Source organism: Penicillium crustosum (genome assembly GCF_028827405.1).
Source record: "Penicillium crustosum strain IBT 35664 chromosome Unknown utg000005l_segment0_segment0, whole genome shotgun sequence".
Classification (NCBI taxonomy): domain Eukaryota; kingdom Fungi; phylum Ascomycota; class Eurotiomycetes; order Eurotiales; family Aspergillaceae; genus Penicillium; species Penicillium crustosum.
In genome coordinates, this window is record NW_026623126.1 from 4,176,235 (window position 1) to 4,194,270 (window position 18,036).

Here is an 18,036-nt window from a genome sequence, read left to right on the forward strand (position 1 = left end):
GACCAAATAATCTGTGAGCAACAGAAGTAGTTCCAGAGGATGCAGCGCAAGATATCCACCGCGATACTGCCAATAAAAGAGCCGACCGCCTTTCGTGGTTGAAGCTCCCACTCCGTATACCGCCCACGTGAACTTTTACCGCTCACGGACGCTAAACCTAGATAGGAGTAATAATCCGTTATCCGGAAAAACCACAAAAAAAAAGTTGCTCGTCAGCCTCTTCTCTCTCCATACCAAACACCATGGGCAAACCACGCGCAGCTCGTTCCCTAGCTGATCAGCTTGCTGATTTTGAAGACCCCACTCCTAAAGGTATGCCTGAATGATGCATCTACAGACTGTCTTGGGTACCGGACATTCAATGCTTACTTCGCGCTTAGATTTCGATCCCGAGGATATCGATAATGGTCAACAATCAAGCGACGATGAAGGTGAAGATAACGAAGACGTGAATACAGGCAGAGAGCATTATCAGGCTGTTGGGTGTGTAAAAATAGGTGTATTTGGTATCAATAACTCGCTAATAATCAAACAGGAAAGCAAAGCTCCGCAAAGATGACCCCCTCCCCCTGGGGAAACAATATGATGGTGCCCGGGTCAGCCGGGCAGCGCTAGGCGCTGAGAGCGATGAGGATGACGAGGACTCAGACCTCTCGTCCGGCTCTGAAGAATTTGCCAGCGACGACGATGCTCTGGCCCAGGAGAGTTCCGATGAGGACACAGAGGGAGGCGAGGACGATGACGATGAAGAGAGCGAAGAAGATGATGAGGATGAGAGCGAAGATGCCGACGAGGTAGTGCACAAGCACTCCAAGAAGACTCGCCAAGATGTCCGACATGGCGACACAAGCGCACCATCCGGTGACCGCGACGAGCTCCGGAAACTAATGGCGACGGATCAGAAAACGATCGCTGCGACAATCTCCTCCGCAGCCAAGGCCGATGCTACAAAGGGAAAGGCTGTCAAGCAACAACGTACCACTTTTGATGCGCTCCTTAACGCGCGGATGAAGCTCCAGAGTGGATTGACATCTATCAACGGTATTGCTGCTGTCTTCGGTTCGAAGAACGAAGCCGATGGAGAGGACGCGATGAATGACGAAGAGGAAGTTGTTGATGAGGAGGCAATCAAGTCGGCAGAGTCAGCTGCGCTGGCATTATGGTCGACTCTCGAAGGTTTACGTACTGCCTTGGCCGATGCTACCGCCAAAGAAGGCAGCAAAAAGCGCAAGCGACCCTCCCCCGCCTCGCCTACCACCAGCTCCGCCTCGCTATGGGAACGCATGGCTGAATTGGAGTCCGAGTCCATTTCCCACCGTCGTTCCGTTCTCGACAAGTGGTCCTCGAAAGTTCGTGGCACTTCTGCATCTCTCCCCAATGCCAGGGGCAAACTGCTCGGCTCTACCTCCGGTCGCCAACAGACCATCACAGCCGTTCTCGATGCTCAGGTCGCCACAGAGATCGGAGAACGATCCAACAAGCGTTCGCGCACCGACCAAAAAGAACCTCTTTACGATGACGGAGCTTTCTACCAGTCCCTTTTGCGCGATCTCGTTGAGCAGCGCATGTCCTCGGCCGATTCCATGACCAGTGGCTTGGACAACCTGCACCAGCTTCCCTCACGCCTGCCCATTCACCCGATCACTGGTATGCGCAACGATAAGGTCAAGCGAGACATTGATACCCGTGCTTCCAAGGGCCGCAAGATGAAGTACAATGTGCATGAAAAACTTCAAAATTTCATGGCCCCCGAGGACCGTGGTTCCTGGTCCACGCGCGCACGAGATGAGTTCTTTGCTTCTCTGCTCGGTAAAACGGCCAGTGGTTTGCTCGGTGAAGGTGATGAGGGTGACAGTGATGAAGAGGATGATGTTGATCGGGAGGAAGGTGGCTTGAGACTGTTCCGGAACTAGACTTGTATACATCTACACATACGCATTGTACAAAAATAGTGGATACCGGCCATAAAATTAAAAAGGGCGAACCCCTCGGTGCATTATCATACAAAACTCCCTTCCTGCAGTCTTTTATAGAGTGTACTGCGGTTTGGACCTTGCTCCCTTGTCCAGGCTCAACCAATGCACAAGGAGGGAACACCCAAGGCTCTACCAATACACTTGATATGACATCATTTCTTCTCTCATCTTCTCAGGGTGTATACAGCGGTAGTGGTAGTTCCTCGCTCTCGATTCCGGTAGTTCCCAACATTCCTGATATCCCTGATTTTCGCTGGTACCATTCAAACTTTGTCGTTCGTGGTAACCCTAACATCTTCTCGTGCACGGCTTGCTGTAGTCGATGTTGTCGCTCTACCTCTTCCTCTGGTGATAGGAATTGAGGTTCACCATCTTGGTTTATGATAACGGGACCGCCGCACACATCATTGTAAGCAGGCGGGGGTGCGCTTGAAGGTGGAATTGGTGTGTTTTTGTGCTCTTTGGTTTCGGGGAAAAATGAACTTTGCATGATGGGTATATAGTAATGTCCCGATTCGGAATCTGAGAAGTCGAAACTGAAATCGAAACTGAATTTTAGACATCCTGGGACCAGCCCGAGGAATAGCCCGAGAATTGCGTTCATATTTTTTTGAGAGGAAGATTCGAGGGCAAAAGCAAGTCCTGTCACGCGCGTCGACTGTAAATGTCCCGAGGGCCAATGCAGGCGGGTCCGCTTTCACTAGCGTGAGGTTGAATTTGCGGGGGTGAGACAGTGAACTTGGGGTAATGCGCAGATTCGGTGTATGCTTTTTGGTTTCTTTTTGAAAACGGACTTTTTGAAGTGAAGAATATGAGAAAAATAATATAAGTTTCACTAGTCAGAACGAGGTGTCATGGTGACTTAAATGACTTCACTGGAGAAAGGGGTGGGGTGCGACTACGTACAACGATAGTCCCCCTGAGATTGAGATCTTCCCCTTGACACGCCCCTTTGGTATACCCACCTGGGCAGTTTTGGAGCCTGGGACATTCTCATGAAAATCGGGTATTTTTGCGGAATAGATTCTCTGTCGGCTCAATTATCCTGATTGTTTCTCTTTCACCTTGACTAATTCATATTGTAAAATTCATATTCTCGTCCACCTCTTGCCACTGTGCGCGCAATGTTTGGATGAGCGAGTTCATATTCCAACCAGTCCTTGCATGCATGGATTGTAATACTGATTCCGCAGCCCTTTGGTCGAGGGGATTCCGAAGGACCCATCCCCCTGCCAAGTCAGTTTCAATACTCAAAAAACCAACATTGGGAACTCACAGGCGACTAGACTGTGACGTGCAGTAAATAGCGTGTTCTCGGCCTTCGCGTTGGAATGTGCCAATCCGAGGACCGTGAGCAGATGGTGGCGTACATTCTTCTAAATCCATTGTGAGCACCGACTAAGAAGGATGTTGGTGTTCAAACAAACCTCCACTGTTCGAGAATGTCGCAAACTCTCATAGGTGGAAGATGCCCGTGAGGACTCGGAAAGCGCCAAAACAATCTTGGCAATATGGTAATATTGAATTCCAATAACTGCCAAGAATTTGAGAGCCCATGTCAGCCTTGACTCTGCTACACATGTGATGGGGACCACTCACCATGCACGGGTAGCAGCATCCACATGGTAGGGAGGCGTTGATCGGCCCCGGGGCCTTGTGGGGTTGATCTGACTGGGTCGAAGGTATGCGGTTTAGTGGAATACCACTCTTCGATCTGGTCTGTCCCATGTATTATAGTGGAGTCCGTGAAAGCATCCTGGAGAATATTAGCAAGGAGGAAGACCATTCTGCTTGACCATGCAAAGTCGTCATTTCTTTGAAACACATCTGACTGGTAGAAGCTTTGTAGGTTGGTCCGCAGAGGCCGTTGGCTAGTGAGCGAGATATAGATATCCTGCCGTAGACAAAGCCAAGCAGCAGCTTCACCCAAGCCACCTGAAGAGCCAAAGGTTGATACTGTATTCAGGATATGAGTGGTGCCAGTGAGATGGAATTGATTGTCCTCCCCTGGACTGTGTGAGCATTTATTTGACGCATGATACTTGTCCGCATCGATGACTGACCATCCATTTCCTCATGTTGACGGAGTATAGCGACTGCAGCTAGTATGTCCTCGGTGATGTGCTCACGAGCCCCAGAGAGCGCTGGAATAAGCAGTTGCACACAGCGATTGTGGTACTGCAGTGCCTCTGTCACATCGCTGTTGTCCTGTCGGTCAAGATGGCGCGAGGAAAATGCGAAAATTGAATAGCGCAAGACAGGCTCCTTCAATGCCCGAGCTGAAACCTCTGTTTCAAAATGTCGTTGAGGGTCGGTGATATCAGCCTGTTCTAATTAGTGACTGTAGACGGGTATGTCATCGATCATAACGCACCCAGAGTGCCATATTCTCGACGAAATTCCTCAATAATATAGCTTCCCTTTCGCTTAGCGGTTGCAAAGGCTTAGAGGAATTTATTGATTGGATTGATTGGATTGATCTTGGAGAAGAGAAAGAGGGTGACACGCTTTCTGTAGTAGAAGCTGGGAATTGGACCAAGGCATCGACTTCATCGACTCCATTACTTGGATATGGTTGCTGTGCCGGTGGACCACTGGGGTTATCAAGCTCTTCTCTCAGCCCGAATACTAACCTGCAACTGGAATCATTGGTAAAAGCCGACTGGCTATCCTGAATAGTCGAGTACTGGCTAGCGATCTCGGGTGTTTCGTCATGGAAGCGCACTGGAACGCATGGTTAGATTTAGACAATCGAAAATGATCAGATCCCCTACCTTTGCCACGCAGTTGGGGCCAACAGCTCTCCGAAAAGGCAAGCTCAGCCTCTTTGGGTAATGAGAGGCCATTGCGAAACCGGATATTAGTCCTGTCACAATCCACACCAGCTTGTTGACAATGTTCGCAACCCAGGTTACTAATATCACCTAAATGCTTGTCAGTCTAGCCTATCTAGCCCATTGCTTTTTTGGCGGCAATTCTTACATTTAAGGTGTCGGACTGTGCAATTGCCTGGAGTTCAGCAACTTGCCCTGTACGTCGATCCCTACCCCACGGTGACTTACCACGACATCGTTGGCTGCGCAAGTCAATTAGCAAAGATGTTCATAATATTTCAAGTTGAATACTGGCTAACCCACCAGCCTGCCACTAGGCGATTTCTTCTTGGAGACATGTAGCTTCCCACGGAGATTTGCAAGGAGGAAATTCTTTCCGTTCCCCCACGGGGCAGTATGCATGACCCACATATATCATATAAATGAAATATCTGGAAAGTAAAATTACTTGGCATTACACACCCAAGTAAAAGCACATCAAAATAATTACATAAGTACGTTAATCGTGTAACTGGGGAACAAATGCGGGGAAACCCAACCCAACCTAAGTAACCTTCCCCTTTCATTGCATTTAGCAATTCTTTCCGTCCACCTTACACCTTACAACGGGGACTTTTACCTTGAGTTAAAACCAAAAGCAATATACTGATCAAGATGCAGATGGGACAGCTTCTTTGTAAACTATTTAAACCCCTTCGAAGACCCAGGAAACTGAGGGTTCAGAAAGACATCAATTATTCCCGGCTCTCCTATTCAATCCCTCCAAAACCATGGCAGTTCAGAAATTACAAGTTGGCTTGGCCGGTCTTGGTCGAGTTGGCAAGCTCCATGCTATCAACTTCCTCCAGAAGACACCCCGTGCACAGCTTGTTGCGGCATTCACCCCAGACCCTGCTGAAATCACATGGGGAAGGGTGAACTTGGAGCCTCATGGTGTGACTCTGTACACCAACTACGATGAGATGCTCAAGCATCCTGGTCTGCAGGCTGTTGCTATTGGTACGGCTACCTCGGTACACGCGGAGGAGACAATCAAGGCTATCGAGCAAGACTTGCACGTACTCTGCGAGAAGCCCTTGTCTACCGATGTTGAAGTGGTATGAGTTTCTCCCTGCTTGGAATTATGACGAATGCTGATGAATCTCCCTCTAAAGTGCAGGGCAGTGGTCCAGGCTGCTAAGAAGAAGCCCCATCTGAAGGTGATGTGTGGATTCTCCAGACGCTTCGACGATTCGTACCGTGATGCCCACGCCAAGATGGAACAAGGTCTCATCGGACGGCCTGCCATTATCCGCAGCCAGACCTGTGACAAGTTTGATCCCTCGGGCTTCTATGTTGAATATGCAGCCTGGTCCGGCGGCGTGTTTGTCGACATGTCTGTACACGACATTGATCTCAGTCTGTGGTTCTTTGGGGATGAAGTCCTTCCCAAGAGCATCTCTGCCCACGGTATCACCGCAGTCCAACCAGAGCTGAAGAAGTACAACGACTACGATAATGCTGTGGGCATTGTGGAGTTCTGGAATGGCAAGATTGCTTACTATTACTGCTCGCGCATGATGGCCGCCGGCCAGGAGGATACCACTGAGATCATTGGTACCGAGGGCAAGTTGACAGTGAATGGCAACCCCCAGCGGAACTTTGTCAACTTATACCACAACGGTGGCATTACTCGTGAAATTCCTCACAATTTCATGGGTCGATTCAGCCCTGCCTTTGTCCAGGAGGCTAATGACTTCACCGCGGCCTGCTTGGACAACACCCCGCTTCCTATGAAGTTGAGCAATGCTGTCAAGGCTGTTGAAATTGGTTCGTACCTTCAGGAGGCACTGGTATCCGGGAAGCAGATTCATTTCGATGAGATTGGGCGACGGATTGAGAAGGCCCAGTTGTAGACATATAGAAATGAAATTAGATGAATTTTATGATGTTCTATAGTTCAATATGTGGATACCAAAATCTTTTCTTCTTCTACCAAGCATCGGCTTAAGGATTGACGCCATTCAGCCACAGTCTTGCGCAAGATAAATGGACCTGAACCTAGAGCTATGATGTATGGTTCACTAACTATGTAAAACAATTTATTTATAGTTAGTCAATCCATGGGTGATACGTAAGTACTGTGGGGTTTCCCCCATATGACGCAGGAAGATCGGCATGGGATTTGTTACGATTTACGATTTACGATATACATGCTTCTTGACTTCAATAGTATACTTCCCTTGAATATTGATCAGGGTGATAGACTGGCATCCGCTAAGCTGTTTATATTTCCATCTACAATATATATGCCCGGCGTGTTTGATCACACACTTCAACATCCAACACGTGCACGGATGGCCTCACAAATGTCAACATGCGATTTAATCTAAACTCATTGGGACTGGGCTCCCTCTACGCATTAGTGCTCTCTTTTTACTCTGACCAGGAGTCCAGTTCTGTAACACATCACCCTGTCCTCCCACCATCCTACCCGCTAGCAGTGCGCAACCCATATCTGTCAGCATGGATGCCCAGCGACCGAGTACAGCAGCTACCCTCTGCCGAACCCCAATTCTGGGCTGGTCAGGAGCTCGGCTGGTCCGTGATTGTTCGTGTGGATGGTCAGGCATATAGTTTGATGGGGGTGCCAGACCCGGACGCCAGCAATATCCGCCCTGCGACGGTGCGTCGTGCTGAGTTCACTGCAACGCACTCAATATTTAATCTCACAGCTGGTGCCGTGGCAGTCACACTGGATTTCTTGTCGCCTGTGTCGCCGTCAAACTATGTTCGACAGTCGCTTCCTTTTAGTGGGTTATGCAGAGCATAGTAGATGATGTATTCGTTGGGTTTACTGACAATAAATAGGTTATTTGACAGTGCATGTATCTGAAGCACACGGTCATGATATCCAGGTGTATTCAGACATAGATGCCAGGTGGACTGGCCGAGAAAACCGCTCACGGCGCGACTTTGGAGAAAAGGACGGTCTAGTCTTTTACTCGCTGGCAGTGGAAGACGCGCCGCTGTATGCCGAGGCAGACGACATGGCTCTTTGGGGTTCAGCAATCCTCGCCTCTCGACCTTCTAACTTCAGTCAATTGTCCGCCCTCTCGGGAAACCCCGTGGACGTACGAGGTCTATTCGTGAAGGACGGTGAGCTATCCGGCGAGGATAATATCTGGCGCGAGAGAAGTGTTATCGCACTGGCTCACAATCTTGGCAAAGTAACTGGTGGGCTTTCTGTGAACTTCGTGGTCGGATACGAGAGGGAAGCCGCCATCAACTATCTGGGAGAAGCGTACACGGGTTTCTATCGCGCAGAGTACCCGAACACATCAAGTGCCCTCTCATTCTTCTTAGATGACTACAGAAGCGCATTGATAGAGTCCTTAGAGCTGGATCGGGAGCTGGCCACCTTATCGACCGCCACAGCGGGCCCCAAGTACGCAGATATCCTAGCTCTTTCGACCCGACAAGCGTACGGGGGCATCGACTTGGCTATTCCCAATGACTCTCTTGACACGGGCGAGGTTTTGGCTTTTATCAAGGAGCTTTCTAGTGACGGAAATATCAACACAATTGATGTGATCATGCCTGCATTCCCAATTTATTACGTCATGGATCCGGATTATATCCGACTGTTGCTGGAACCCGTGATGAAGTACCTTGCTGCTGGTCGCTGGCATTTGCCATACATGATCCATGACCTTGGCGCTCATTATCCCCATGCCATTGGTCATGATGACCAGGAAGCAGAGCCAATGCCGATTGAGGAGTGTGGAAATCTGCTTATCTTAGCTGCCGCATATGTTCGAGCCACTGGTGATACCGATTGGACATCGCAGTACATGGAGGTTTTCCAGAAGTATGCAGATTACTTGGTGGAAAATAGTGTTGATATTACCAATCAGCTGTCGTCGAATGATGCAGCTGGACCCCTCGCCAACGAGACAAATCTGGCAATCAAGGCCGCAGTTGGTCTCAAGGCGTTTGGGGAGATGAGTGGGGATGGGTTCTATTCCCGCGTCGGTGAGGAGCATGCAAATATCTTCTTCCAGCAAGGCCTGGGAACAGACAAAGATCAGACACATTTCGTTCTGGAATATCCTGACTGGCCAGATACCTGGAAGACCCCATACAATCTCTTCCCTGATGCATTGCTGGGTCTTGAAACATTCTCCAACGCTGCCTATCAAATGGGAAGTAGATTTTTCACATCAGTTCGCGGTGAATATGGGGTCCCTCTCGATAATCGACAAGACTGGGCCAAATCAGATTGGAATATGTGGCTAGCTGGCACCTTTGAGACGAGCACCAGGGATGAGTTTGTCGATGACTTGTGGTCATTCATGACCAACGGAAAACACACCTGGCCTTTCTCTGATCGGTATGTTGCAACTTCTGCGCACGGAAATGATCCGGGAGTTCCTATCTTGTGTCGGGCCCGTCCGACTGTTGGTGGTCATTTTGCGTTGTTGGCATTGAAGGGCCCTCGATCCATCCAATCTTTATCATGTCAGCATGGAGAAGTTTCAAATCCTGTCATACAGATGTTGGATAGACAGCAATATCTCGTTGGGAACCATGTCGAAGAACTTTGATACACGGTGTCACTAGTCAGGCATCTACGCAATAGAGTAGGATAGCTTCATATCTGATAGTCGAGACACCTTAAGATGGAAATTAAGCTCTATTATTTTGTTTTCTACAGATCATATGAAAACATTAGCCCCAGATGATTGGGCAAGGAGACTCTGTCTCACTTCCAATATCAGACTATAACAAGCTCAGCGGGATTGTACTCTAACTCGGGCCAGTAAGCGGGAGAGAAACACCCTATCCCATTAGCAGGTAAGAGTAATGAAATGTATTCAAAATAATTAAAAGAGTTCAAATCCGTTAGTTTCAATCAATTTAGTGCAAAGGCCCTATGCTTGGATATAAATAAAGAGTGTTGTTTGTACTCTGCATCCCTATCGGCCCGCCCAGGGGTGGCTTACCTAATCTTCATGTCACGCCTGCTGCTTCATCGATGAGAAAGTGAATCTTCGACATCTTTTCCCCTCGACACCCACCTTCATCCTTTTCCTTCCTTCCTTCCTCTTCTTTCTCTCCTCCTTCATCTTGATCACACACTCCATATCCTCCCATCCATATCGATTTAATTGAAAAACTCCATGGCTTCTGTAGGTTGCTCCCTAACCTTACCTCTCCCCTCGCATTTGCGCACCCCAGCTTCTAACTGCGCGGGATGAATGCCACATCTTGAAAACTTGGACAGCTTGGCTAATATAATCACCTCCTTTTCATTTATAGCCCCGCCCCAACTTCGGTGCTCAAGGCTACCCTATTCCCAATGGTGCGGCTGCGGGCCCTGTCCCCGGTGCCACGCCGCTTCTCCCCAACAATGGCCGTGTGATTCAGAGCGGTCCGACACGAATCCTGTGCATTGCAGATGTCCGAGGTAATTACTTTCTGGCAATATCTTCCTTGGCAAAAAGTGACACAATATTAATTGGACCCGTAAAATAGGCAACTTGAAGTCTCTTAACGAGCTTGCGAAGCAGGCCCGCGCCGACCACATCATTCACACCGGTGACTTTGGTTTCTACGATGACACTTCCCTTGAGCGTATTGCGGACAAGTGAGTATTCTTCCCAAGCTTTTCGGCGCGTGTTTGCTGCCCAACACATTCGCCTCACCAGGCATCGAAATATACCGGACAGCATCAGCTAACCCTGGATCTACGAATAGGACATTGAAGCATGTGGCACAATATTCCCCCCCTCCTCCCCGAGAACGTGAAAAGGTCCATCGCACAGGTATCTCCCCAGCAGTCAATTAAGCAGCGCTTCCCACCCGAGCAACTGCCCCTCTCCGAGCTCTCCATGCTTCTCGACAAACGCATCACCCTTGATGTCCCGGTCTACACAGTTTGGGGTGCTTGCGAAGACGTGCGCGTATTGGAGAAATTCCGCTCGGGTGAGTACAAGGTAGATAAACTTCACATTATCGACGAGGCCAACTCGCGCCTTCTCGATATCGGCGGTGTGAAGCTCCGTCTGCTGGGTCTGGGAGGTGCTGTCGTGATGCATAAGCTTTTCGACAATGGTGAAGGAAAGACGACTATTGCCGGCGGCCAAGGAACCATGTGGACAACACTTTTGCAGATGGGCGAACTCATTGACACCGCCAATCGTGTCTACGACCCCTCCGAGACTCGTGTCTTTGTCACCCACGCCTCCCCTGCCCGTGAGGGCATGCTGAACCAGTTGTCTGTTACGCTCAAGGCCGATTTTTCCATTTCAGCTGGTCTTCATTTCCGCTACGGTTCTTCTTACAATGAGTTCTCCGTGAACCCGTCCTTGGACCACTATCGTGGCAAGCTTGCTGCCTCCAAGGCGTCATTCAATGATGTCTGGGAGACGGTCAAAACCGAGGTTGAGGCAGCTATCTCCTCTAATGATGGACAGAAGACTCTCCTAGAGAATGCCCTGGATGTTGTTCACAAGATGCCTTCCATTGCCAATGGCGGTAATCCATTCGGTGGTCCCGTTGCCGCTGGTAATGCTGCTGGACAAGTCGATGAGAGTGCATTCAAGAACATGTGGAATTTCAACTTGGCGGATGCCGCGTTCGGATATCTCGTACTGGAGGTTGAAGGTGGACGCATCGCGACAGAGATGCGGGCTCAAGGATTCAACTTCGCCCACCGCACTGGCAAGCCCCAGGCAGGTGGTGCTCCTCAACCTGTATCCAGCGGTCTCCCAGCGACGACTGCCTCTCCCGCCCCGACAGGCGCTGCCCGGGCCCCCGTCGTCGCTCCCCAGTTCGGCCAAGCCCCTCCTACACGTGCACCCATTCCTCAGGGTCAGAAGGGACCGAGAGCCTCTCCTGTTCCCGTGATTCCCAAGTCCATCAGCCCACAGCCACCTGCTGCTGCGTCTGCTCAGCCCGCCGGGGAGGAGAAGACCGCAGCTGCCGAAACTAACGGAACCGCCCCGCAAGAAAAGCCAAGTGAATCACCTGCACCCCGGGGCGAAAAGAAGCCTACAAATGCTCTTTTCGTAACAAGCGCCGAAAGTGAACAGGCTGTCCGTGACCTCATCTCTGAGGAGGACAGATCGAAGATCACCAAGATCGAAAAGCTCGGCAAGTACAACCACGTTGTGACTTTCTCGGGCGCCGAAGAGGCTAAGGCGGCTTTGGACCACCTGCCTATTGAGCTGAAGAAGCCCGGACCCACTCCCCATGGTCAGCAACGTAAGCCCAACTTCAAGTTCTTCGAGGATCGCAGCACCCGTGCTGCTGTCGGCAATGCTGGAACCTGGCAGTCCAGCACCCGGGGTGGCATTACTACCGCTCAGCGTGGTTACCAAAGCGCCAGTGACAGCGATGGCAGTCGCCGTGGTGGATTCGGTGGTCGTGGCCGCGGCGGCCGTGGCAGTGGCGAGCGAGGCCGTGGTGGTCGTGGCGGAGCTCGGGGCGGCTTCAAGAGTGGCCCCAATGACTCTCCTGCTCCCTCAGGTGACAAGCCTGTCGCATCCGGTGACGCCTGATCGGTAACACGGAAATTTCTCTGTCTCATATTTTTCTCCCGGCCATCGACATTACCTCGATTTGACACCTCTTTGATACTCTAATTCTTTTGTGTCTTTTTTTTTATCTCGTCCCATTTGCAAATCTTCTTTTTTGTCTTTTTTGACTCTGATAGCGCTCAATATCTATGTTCTTTGTTCTCAAGTCTGGTCGGAGGCACAGAGCATGAATGCGAATTGCAGCGTCGGTGAGCTCCAGACAGTGTTCTTTTTTCGTTTGCAGAGGGAGGAGTGGATGCAGAAAACATTGGGGGAAAAAAAGCAAGAAAAAAAAAAAAAAAAGAATACACCCTTTCACCTCTTTTCTCTTTGTACTTTAGTTTTATGCCCGTGGACCACATCGATACCCTTATAGCTCTGCTTTTAAAGTCTGTAGATCTACGAGATTGCTACTTCATACTCATTCTCTCGCGTACAAAAGCATCTGGACTGGTAGAAATAAGTCGATGAAACTAAGTAGAGAACCATTCAGGAATAGATTGTGTACAAAAAGAAAAGTACATTGAACATCGCAAAGCAGAGTTATCCTGTCCTAGCTGCAAAGGAAAGTAAAATAGTATATCAAGTTCGCCATAGTCCCTTTCCGTACAATAGGCATTGGAAGTGCCATCCCGTATTTGCTTAAATCTCATGACCAGTGTGAGACGGTGGTCCCCCGTTTCAACAAGCTGAACGATGTCGATCAAAACAAAAATGAAACAATCAAAAGGCAATTACTGTTGCAAAAAGAAGGGAGGATAAATAGGCAAATGTGGGCGAGGAAGTAAAAAAAGGAATGTGTTGTCCCCTTAAGATGGGACATTGATAGATTGCCCAACTATGGGCATTGACAAAAAAGATTTGTGCTCAAAATCAAATATCCGTTGAATTGGATGTTATTTCTCCCCTCCCATGAATTTCCCTCTTTTATCCTGTGTTGTATTCATGACGCCGAGTAGGATTCCTCCCATAAATGACAATCGATGATGGGTATGCGTAGAAATCAAAAGAACGCGAGTATCAATGAGTTGGTGTTGGTCCGTGAATCGTGAATTAAGCCCGAGTATGAGTTGTGCTGAGGGCGGTGGTGATGGTGAGCCTTCTGGAAGCAAGCCGCTACTTGGCTCGTCCCATAATGTCGTCAACGTCATTCTGGTTCACGACTACACCACCCTCAGAGCATCGAGCTTTGGTGCGAAGCTCGGAGCAGAGATTGTCAACATCGATCTCGCCGTTGCGGAATTTTTCCATGGATTGAAGACGATCCCTAAAGAAAAAAAGAACAAAGTCAGTAAGGCGAAGGAAAATTAATCGATGAACATGGAGATGAGCAGGAACATACCAGATCTTCGTGCACGACAGCATCTGCGACTGGTCTTCGCCTGGAACGACCTCATCTTCCTCGAGCCTGCTATCAATCTGGGCAAGGAGACTCTTCTTGGGTTGGGTCGCGTCAGTGGCGACCTCGGACAAGTTGTGAGAGGGACTACCCAGGTCCGGTAGAGGGAATGCTTCATTGAAGAAAGAACCGAAGTCCTGAGACAGCACTGCATCTTGGGGCTCTCGCCAGTCACCAAAGAGCACTGGGTCAAACTGGCCGCCATTTTGATGAGCCAACCAATCAATTCCAAGATCCGGAGGATCTTCGCCCCCGGCTGAGCCATCAATTGGGGTGGGCTGGCTGCTTGAAACACTTCGGGATTTGGATCTGCTGTTATCCCGGACCGCTGGAATGGGATTTCTGATGTTCCCGCAAGCCATACCAAGCTGTGCACAGAAAGATTTCTCGCCATCGGTGGTAACATGCCCGCCGCACGAATCACCTGGTCCCAACTCGCGGTACTGCCCATCTGTAGGAGAGTTCAGACTTGGTTCTGGGGAAGTCCCGTTTGAGGACAGCATCTGGCTCTGGTGCGAGTCGGACGAAGACGACGGAGAATTCTCCGAAGTAGAGGTATCATTTCCGGAAGACTTGAAGCCAGAGTAGGGTGCTTTAGCGGAAGTAGCGCTGTGAACAGTTCCATGAGACTTCGATTTATTCGACGGGGTAAGAGAGTTCGATCGAGACAAAGGACCGTTCAGACTGTCACGACCCAAGACACCAGGTGCCTGAGGGGTGTTGACATTGGATTTGGATTGGTCATTCTTGTTGGCCTGTCCATTGAAGAGATGACCACCAGGCAAATCGCCGAACTTGGGGAAATCGAAGAGAAAGTCATTGTTTTGGAGGCCATAGGCTCCCTTAGAATGAGCACTCGGAATGGAATTCGAGCTCATAGCCGACATGGCGTTTCCTGATCCTGAGGCCATCCAGGAAAGGCGCTTTCGGTACTCACGGAGCTCGACCTGCAACCGCTCGACCTGGGCACGCAGCAAACCATTCTCCTGGTTTGTCATGTCCGATGTCTTCTGCAACCTTTCCACCGAATCCTCCAGATCCTTCAAGTGCTTCTCCTTGCGTTCGCGGAAGGCTCGCTGGGCGGCTCGGTTTTGGGCCTTGCGCTTCTGCTCAATCACGTCAGTTCACGACTCTAGTCCCAGCAACTTCCGCGTGCAGCAAGAGTGGCGTACCGTAGTAGGCTCTGAAGTCAGTGGCTTCCTACCGGGCTTCTTAGCCTCGCTTTCCCTACGTTTCTTTCCGGTCTCTTCCCCTTCAATGTCCGACTTTCCGTCGAGGGACTTTCGCTTCCCGCCGATATCGTAGTCGGCCGATCCCGGTAGGTCCCCAATCAAGTCAGCAGAACCGGGGAAATCGAAGTCAACGTCCGGGGTGAAATCCAAGAAAGGGCTTTCGTCATCCCCAAATCCGAAATTATTGGCATGGGAATTATCAAACCCGCCCGAGGGAGGGGCGCTGAGACCGTTCGAGGAATGTTCATCGGGGCTCTGAGATGACTTGAGCGGGGGAGAGCCACTTTGAGGCTTTTGACTAGGGTTGTTGGAAGATAGAGCGGCAAGCAGGAGATCTTGCTGATTTGGGGAAAGGTAAAGACCTTGCTGGAATCGTTCGTAATCACCCATTGTGACGGTTTTCAATAGAGGGGCTGACAAGAAACCAAAAAGAGCGATGAGATGGGAAATTGAATGGATTTTCAATACAGAGTCCAGCCGGGCCTCCCGCCCGTAACAGATATTGATGGATGCCGTAAAACGACGAGGGTTGGAGGATGATTCGATCCTCACAATATAGCTTCACAGCTTAGCCGGATTTGCGAGTGAACAATCTCAACAATCCGATTGTATGTTGGATCCTTATCAGTCGTAAGCAAAAACCGATAGTCAAAATTGCAAATATGGTGGGGATGAGGTGATATGGGGGGCGATATTTGGATATGGAGGGGGAAAGAAGAAGAAGAGTTTCTAGCGGCTCTCTCGAGAGGGGCCTGAGGACAGATTCCCCGCTAGTCAAATTACGGCCAAAGTGTGGCTCAAAATACGAGGCTGATATGGAAAGATTGAAAACAAATGAAATTGAAATATGAAAGTTGCAGAATCCAAGAGAAATAATGAAAGAGAGAGTATGACTGGAGGATTGGAGGACTGGAGGAGTGGAGGGATTGGAGGAGGGGGGAAGAAGGGCGATCATGGACAGGCGGTGAATGGTTTCAAGGATATGATTGGCTATGGATGTCTCTGCTTTGAAATCAATTTTCTTTTTTTTTTTCCTTCTCCACTTCGAGTAGCTTCTCTCGAGCCCTAAACGGGTTACTACCTAGGTATGTTGTATGTACTGCTCCTACTACTCCCGGAATTCCGAGTGTATTTTCATCTGATGACCCTATTTGACTCATATCTTGGCGGGCAATATACCTGTAATCTACATACATACATGTATCTTCTTACTCACCAATCTCTCCGGGTCTGGCCCCACGGCTCTCCCAATCTCCGGTCCGAGATTGAGTCGAGGTCAGGCCATTTAATGACGTTGCCACTTGCCACTTTCCCTATACCCCCATAGGAAAACAGGGAATTAATTGGACATGGTTGTTATAGTATAGAAGCATACTGTCTCCGTACTCCATAGCTCTAAAGGCTTTAAAGCAATGTAGACTTTTAACATGCATATCCCCGTCGATCTGCAGAAAGTGGATTCTCTATGATGTATCCAATACTATAAGATAAGGACCTACGGAATATGTACTCCGTACATCCATGGATATCATCACACTGAACAAGCTTGTCTACTAATGTAGATAGAATAGCTTAATTTACCCCCATGACCCCCTAAGTCAAAGTCTCGATCCACACTAGGCTTACCTAGGTACTTAGTATGTAGTTACGTACATACATAATCCATGTTAGGTACATAGTGGCGTAAAATCATACGAAGTATATTAAGGCGGAGAAAAAGGCGGAAAGATAATTCACGTGACTAGGGATGAATTTGCCATGAGATAGAACATAATTATTTCTCCGCACTCACTTCCTACCGATACGCGTCAGACAGGTTCAATTTCTAAGATCACGATCGTGCACATTTCTTTGAATCAAAACCAATCAAAATCTCATCATGGCAGACATCTCTTCCTTGGAGACAGATCTGACGGAATGCAAATCACAGGTTAGTTACCGCGAATCCCCCAAACGGTCACCACACGCCGTGACCCGCCACTAACTTAGAATCAATAGATGGAAACTGTCGCATTAGGCTTGGAGGTAGACCCTGATAATGTGGAACTAAACAGCCTCAAAACCGAACTCGAAGAATACATCACCGTTCTCCAAACCCAAATCGCCGAACTCAAGCCCGCTGCACCCGCCAAACCGGCTCCCAAGGCTAGCCGATTCAAGGATGACGCTTCCCCCAAACCTACCGAGCACCCGGAGGAGGCACCCGCCGTAACTACCACTCCCGTATCGTTCTCGGTGAATGACACTGTTCTTGCGCGTTGGGTCTCCGGCGATCGTGCTTTCTACCCGGCCAAAATTAACTCCATCACTGGCTCATCGACCAACCCAGTCTACCTTGTCACATTCAAGTCATATGCAACTGTGGAAAATTTGACAGCCAAGGATATCCGACCCATCTCTGGCACTGACTCGCGAAAGCGCAAGGCTGATGGAACCCCAGGCAGTTCGGCATCGCCCTCGCCCGCTCTCCCTCACCCCGGTGTGATCTCCGCCGCGGCAGATATCAACCCCGCACTAGCTACCCAGGCTCGCAACGAACCCACCAAGGCCGGTGATGGACTAGCTCGTCCCGCTAAGATGCCCCGCAAGGTCAAAGCGAACAAGGAGCTCGAAGAAGGCAAGAATAAGTGGAAAGATTTCGCTGCGAAGACCAAGGGCAAGGGCAAGGGTGCATTCGGCAAAAAGGAGAGCATGTTCCGCACCGGTGAAGGTGTCAATGCACGAGGTATGAGTTTTCTATTCAATTTTCCTTTGGTTTTTTTCCCCCTCAACTCTGGCGGATGCTAATTGGTCTCATCTCTTTCAGTGGGATTTACAGGTTCTGGACAAACCATGCGCAAGGATCCGACCCGAACCCGCCACGTTTACCAACGTTTGGAAGAGGACAACTATTAAGTTGCATGTTTATGTTGCCAGGCCCGGATTGTGATGATACCCCTTGGGCGAATGGTTTTGCCAATTTTTTTTTCACATGTGACACCTCATGATATCTCTCTGGGCTCTTCTCATATTTGTTCTCATCGCTAACTGAAT

General features: G+C 49.5%; 9 protein-coding genes across 9 annotated transcripts; 6 read left to right on the forward strand and 3 right to left on the reverse strand.

The window, feature by feature from the left end:
- Nucleotides 1-242: 242 nt before the first annotated feature.
- N7487_012264 (AATF family protein) lies at nt 243-1,913 on the forward strand (the record flags this gene model as incomplete). Its single annotated transcript, XM_056879994.1, has 3 exons — nt 243-312; nt 381-483; nt 536-1,913. The coding sequence occupies 3 exons, from the start codon at nt 243-245 to the stop codon at nt 1,911-1,913; spliced, it is 1,551 nt and encodes a 516-aa protein (XP_056725313.1).
- Nucleotides 1,914-2,148: 235 nt separating this feature from the next.
- Nucleotides 2,149-2,466, reverse strand: N7487_012265 (uncharacterized protein; the record flags this gene model as incomplete). The annotated part of the gene is made up of 1 exon (XM_056879995.1): nt 2,149-2,466. The coding sequence occupies one exon, from the start codon at nt 2,464-2,466 to the stop codon at nt 2,149-2,151; it is 318 nt and encodes a 105-aa protein (XP_056725314.1).
- A 584-nt stretch (nt 2,467-3,050) lies between these two features.
- N7487_012266 (uncharacterized protein) lies at nt 3,051-5,221 on the reverse strand (the record flags this gene model as incomplete). Its single annotated transcript, XM_056879996.1, has 10 exons — nt 3,051-3,205; nt 3,253-3,352; nt 3,404-3,510; nt 3,576-3,983; nt 4,040-4,301; nt 4,351-4,700; nt 4,751-4,907; nt 4,959-4,985; nt 5,039-5,052; nt 5,110-5,221. The coding sequence occupies 10 exons, from the start codon at nt 5,219-5,221 to the stop codon at nt 3,051-3,053; spliced, it is 1,692 nt and encodes a 563-aa protein (XP_056725315.1).
- A 359-nt stretch (nt 5,222-5,580) lies between these two features.
- N7487_012267 (putative NAD binding Rossmann fold oxidoreductase) lies at nt 5,581-6,705 on the forward strand (the record flags this gene model as incomplete). The annotated part of the gene is made up of 2 exons (XM_056879997.1): nt 5,581-5,907; nt 5,965-6,705. The coding sequence occupies 2 exons, from the start codon at nt 5,581-5,583 to the stop codon at nt 6,703-6,705; spliced, it is 1,068 nt and encodes a 355-aa protein (XP_056725316.1).
- Nucleotides 6,706-7,166: 461 nt separating this feature from the next.
- On the forward strand, nt 7,167-9,396 carry N7487_012268 (putative glutaminase; the record flags this gene model as incomplete). The annotated part of the gene is made up of 2 exons (XM_056879998.1): nt 7,167-7,602; nt 7,661-9,396. 2 exons carry the CDS (start codon nt 7,167-7,169, stop codon nt 9,394-9,396), a joined length of 2,172 nt encoding a protein of 723 aa, XP_056725317.1.
- Nucleotides 9,397-9,972: 576 nt separating this feature from the next.
- On the forward strand, nt 9,973-10,443 carry N7487_012269 (uncharacterized protein; the record flags this gene model as incomplete). The annotated part of the gene is made up of 3 exons (XM_056879999.1): nt 9,973-9,981; nt 10,112-10,259; nt 10,328-10,443. 3 exons carry the CDS (start codon nt 9,973-9,975, stop codon nt 10,441-10,443), a joined length of 273 nt encoding a protein of 90 aa, XP_056725318.1.
- A 117-nt stretch (nt 10,444-10,560) lies between these two features.
- N7487_012270 (DUF2433 domain-containing protein) lies at nt 10,561-12,354 on the forward strand (the record flags this gene model as incomplete). The annotated part of the gene is made up of 1 exon (XM_056880000.1): nt 10,561-12,354. One exon carries the CDS (start codon nt 10,561-10,563, stop codon nt 12,352-12,354), a length of 1,794 nt encoding a protein of 597 aa, XP_056725319.1.
- A 1,134-nt stretch (nt 12,355-13,488) lies between these two features.
- Nucleotides 13,489-15,393, reverse strand: yap1 (putative bZIP transcription factor AP-1/Yap1; the record flags this gene model as incomplete). Its single annotated transcript, XM_056880001.1, has 3 exons — nt 13,489-13,639; nt 13,715-14,877; nt 14,944-15,393. The coding sequence occupies 3 exons, from the start codon at nt 15,391-15,393 to the stop codon at nt 13,489-13,491; spliced, it is 1,764 nt and encodes a 587-aa protein (XP_056725320.1).
- A 1,489-nt stretch (nt 15,394-16,882) lies between these two features.
- Nucleotides 16,883-17,898, forward strand: N7487_012272 (tudor domain-containing protein; the record flags this gene model as incomplete). The annotated part of the gene is made up of 3 exons (XM_056880002.1): nt 16,883-16,933; nt 17,002-17,728; nt 17,810-17,898. 3 exons carry the CDS (start codon nt 16,883-16,885, stop codon nt 17,896-17,898), a joined length of 867 nt encoding a protein of 288 aa, XP_056725321.1.
- Nucleotides 17,899-18,036: the final 138 nt, after the last annotated feature.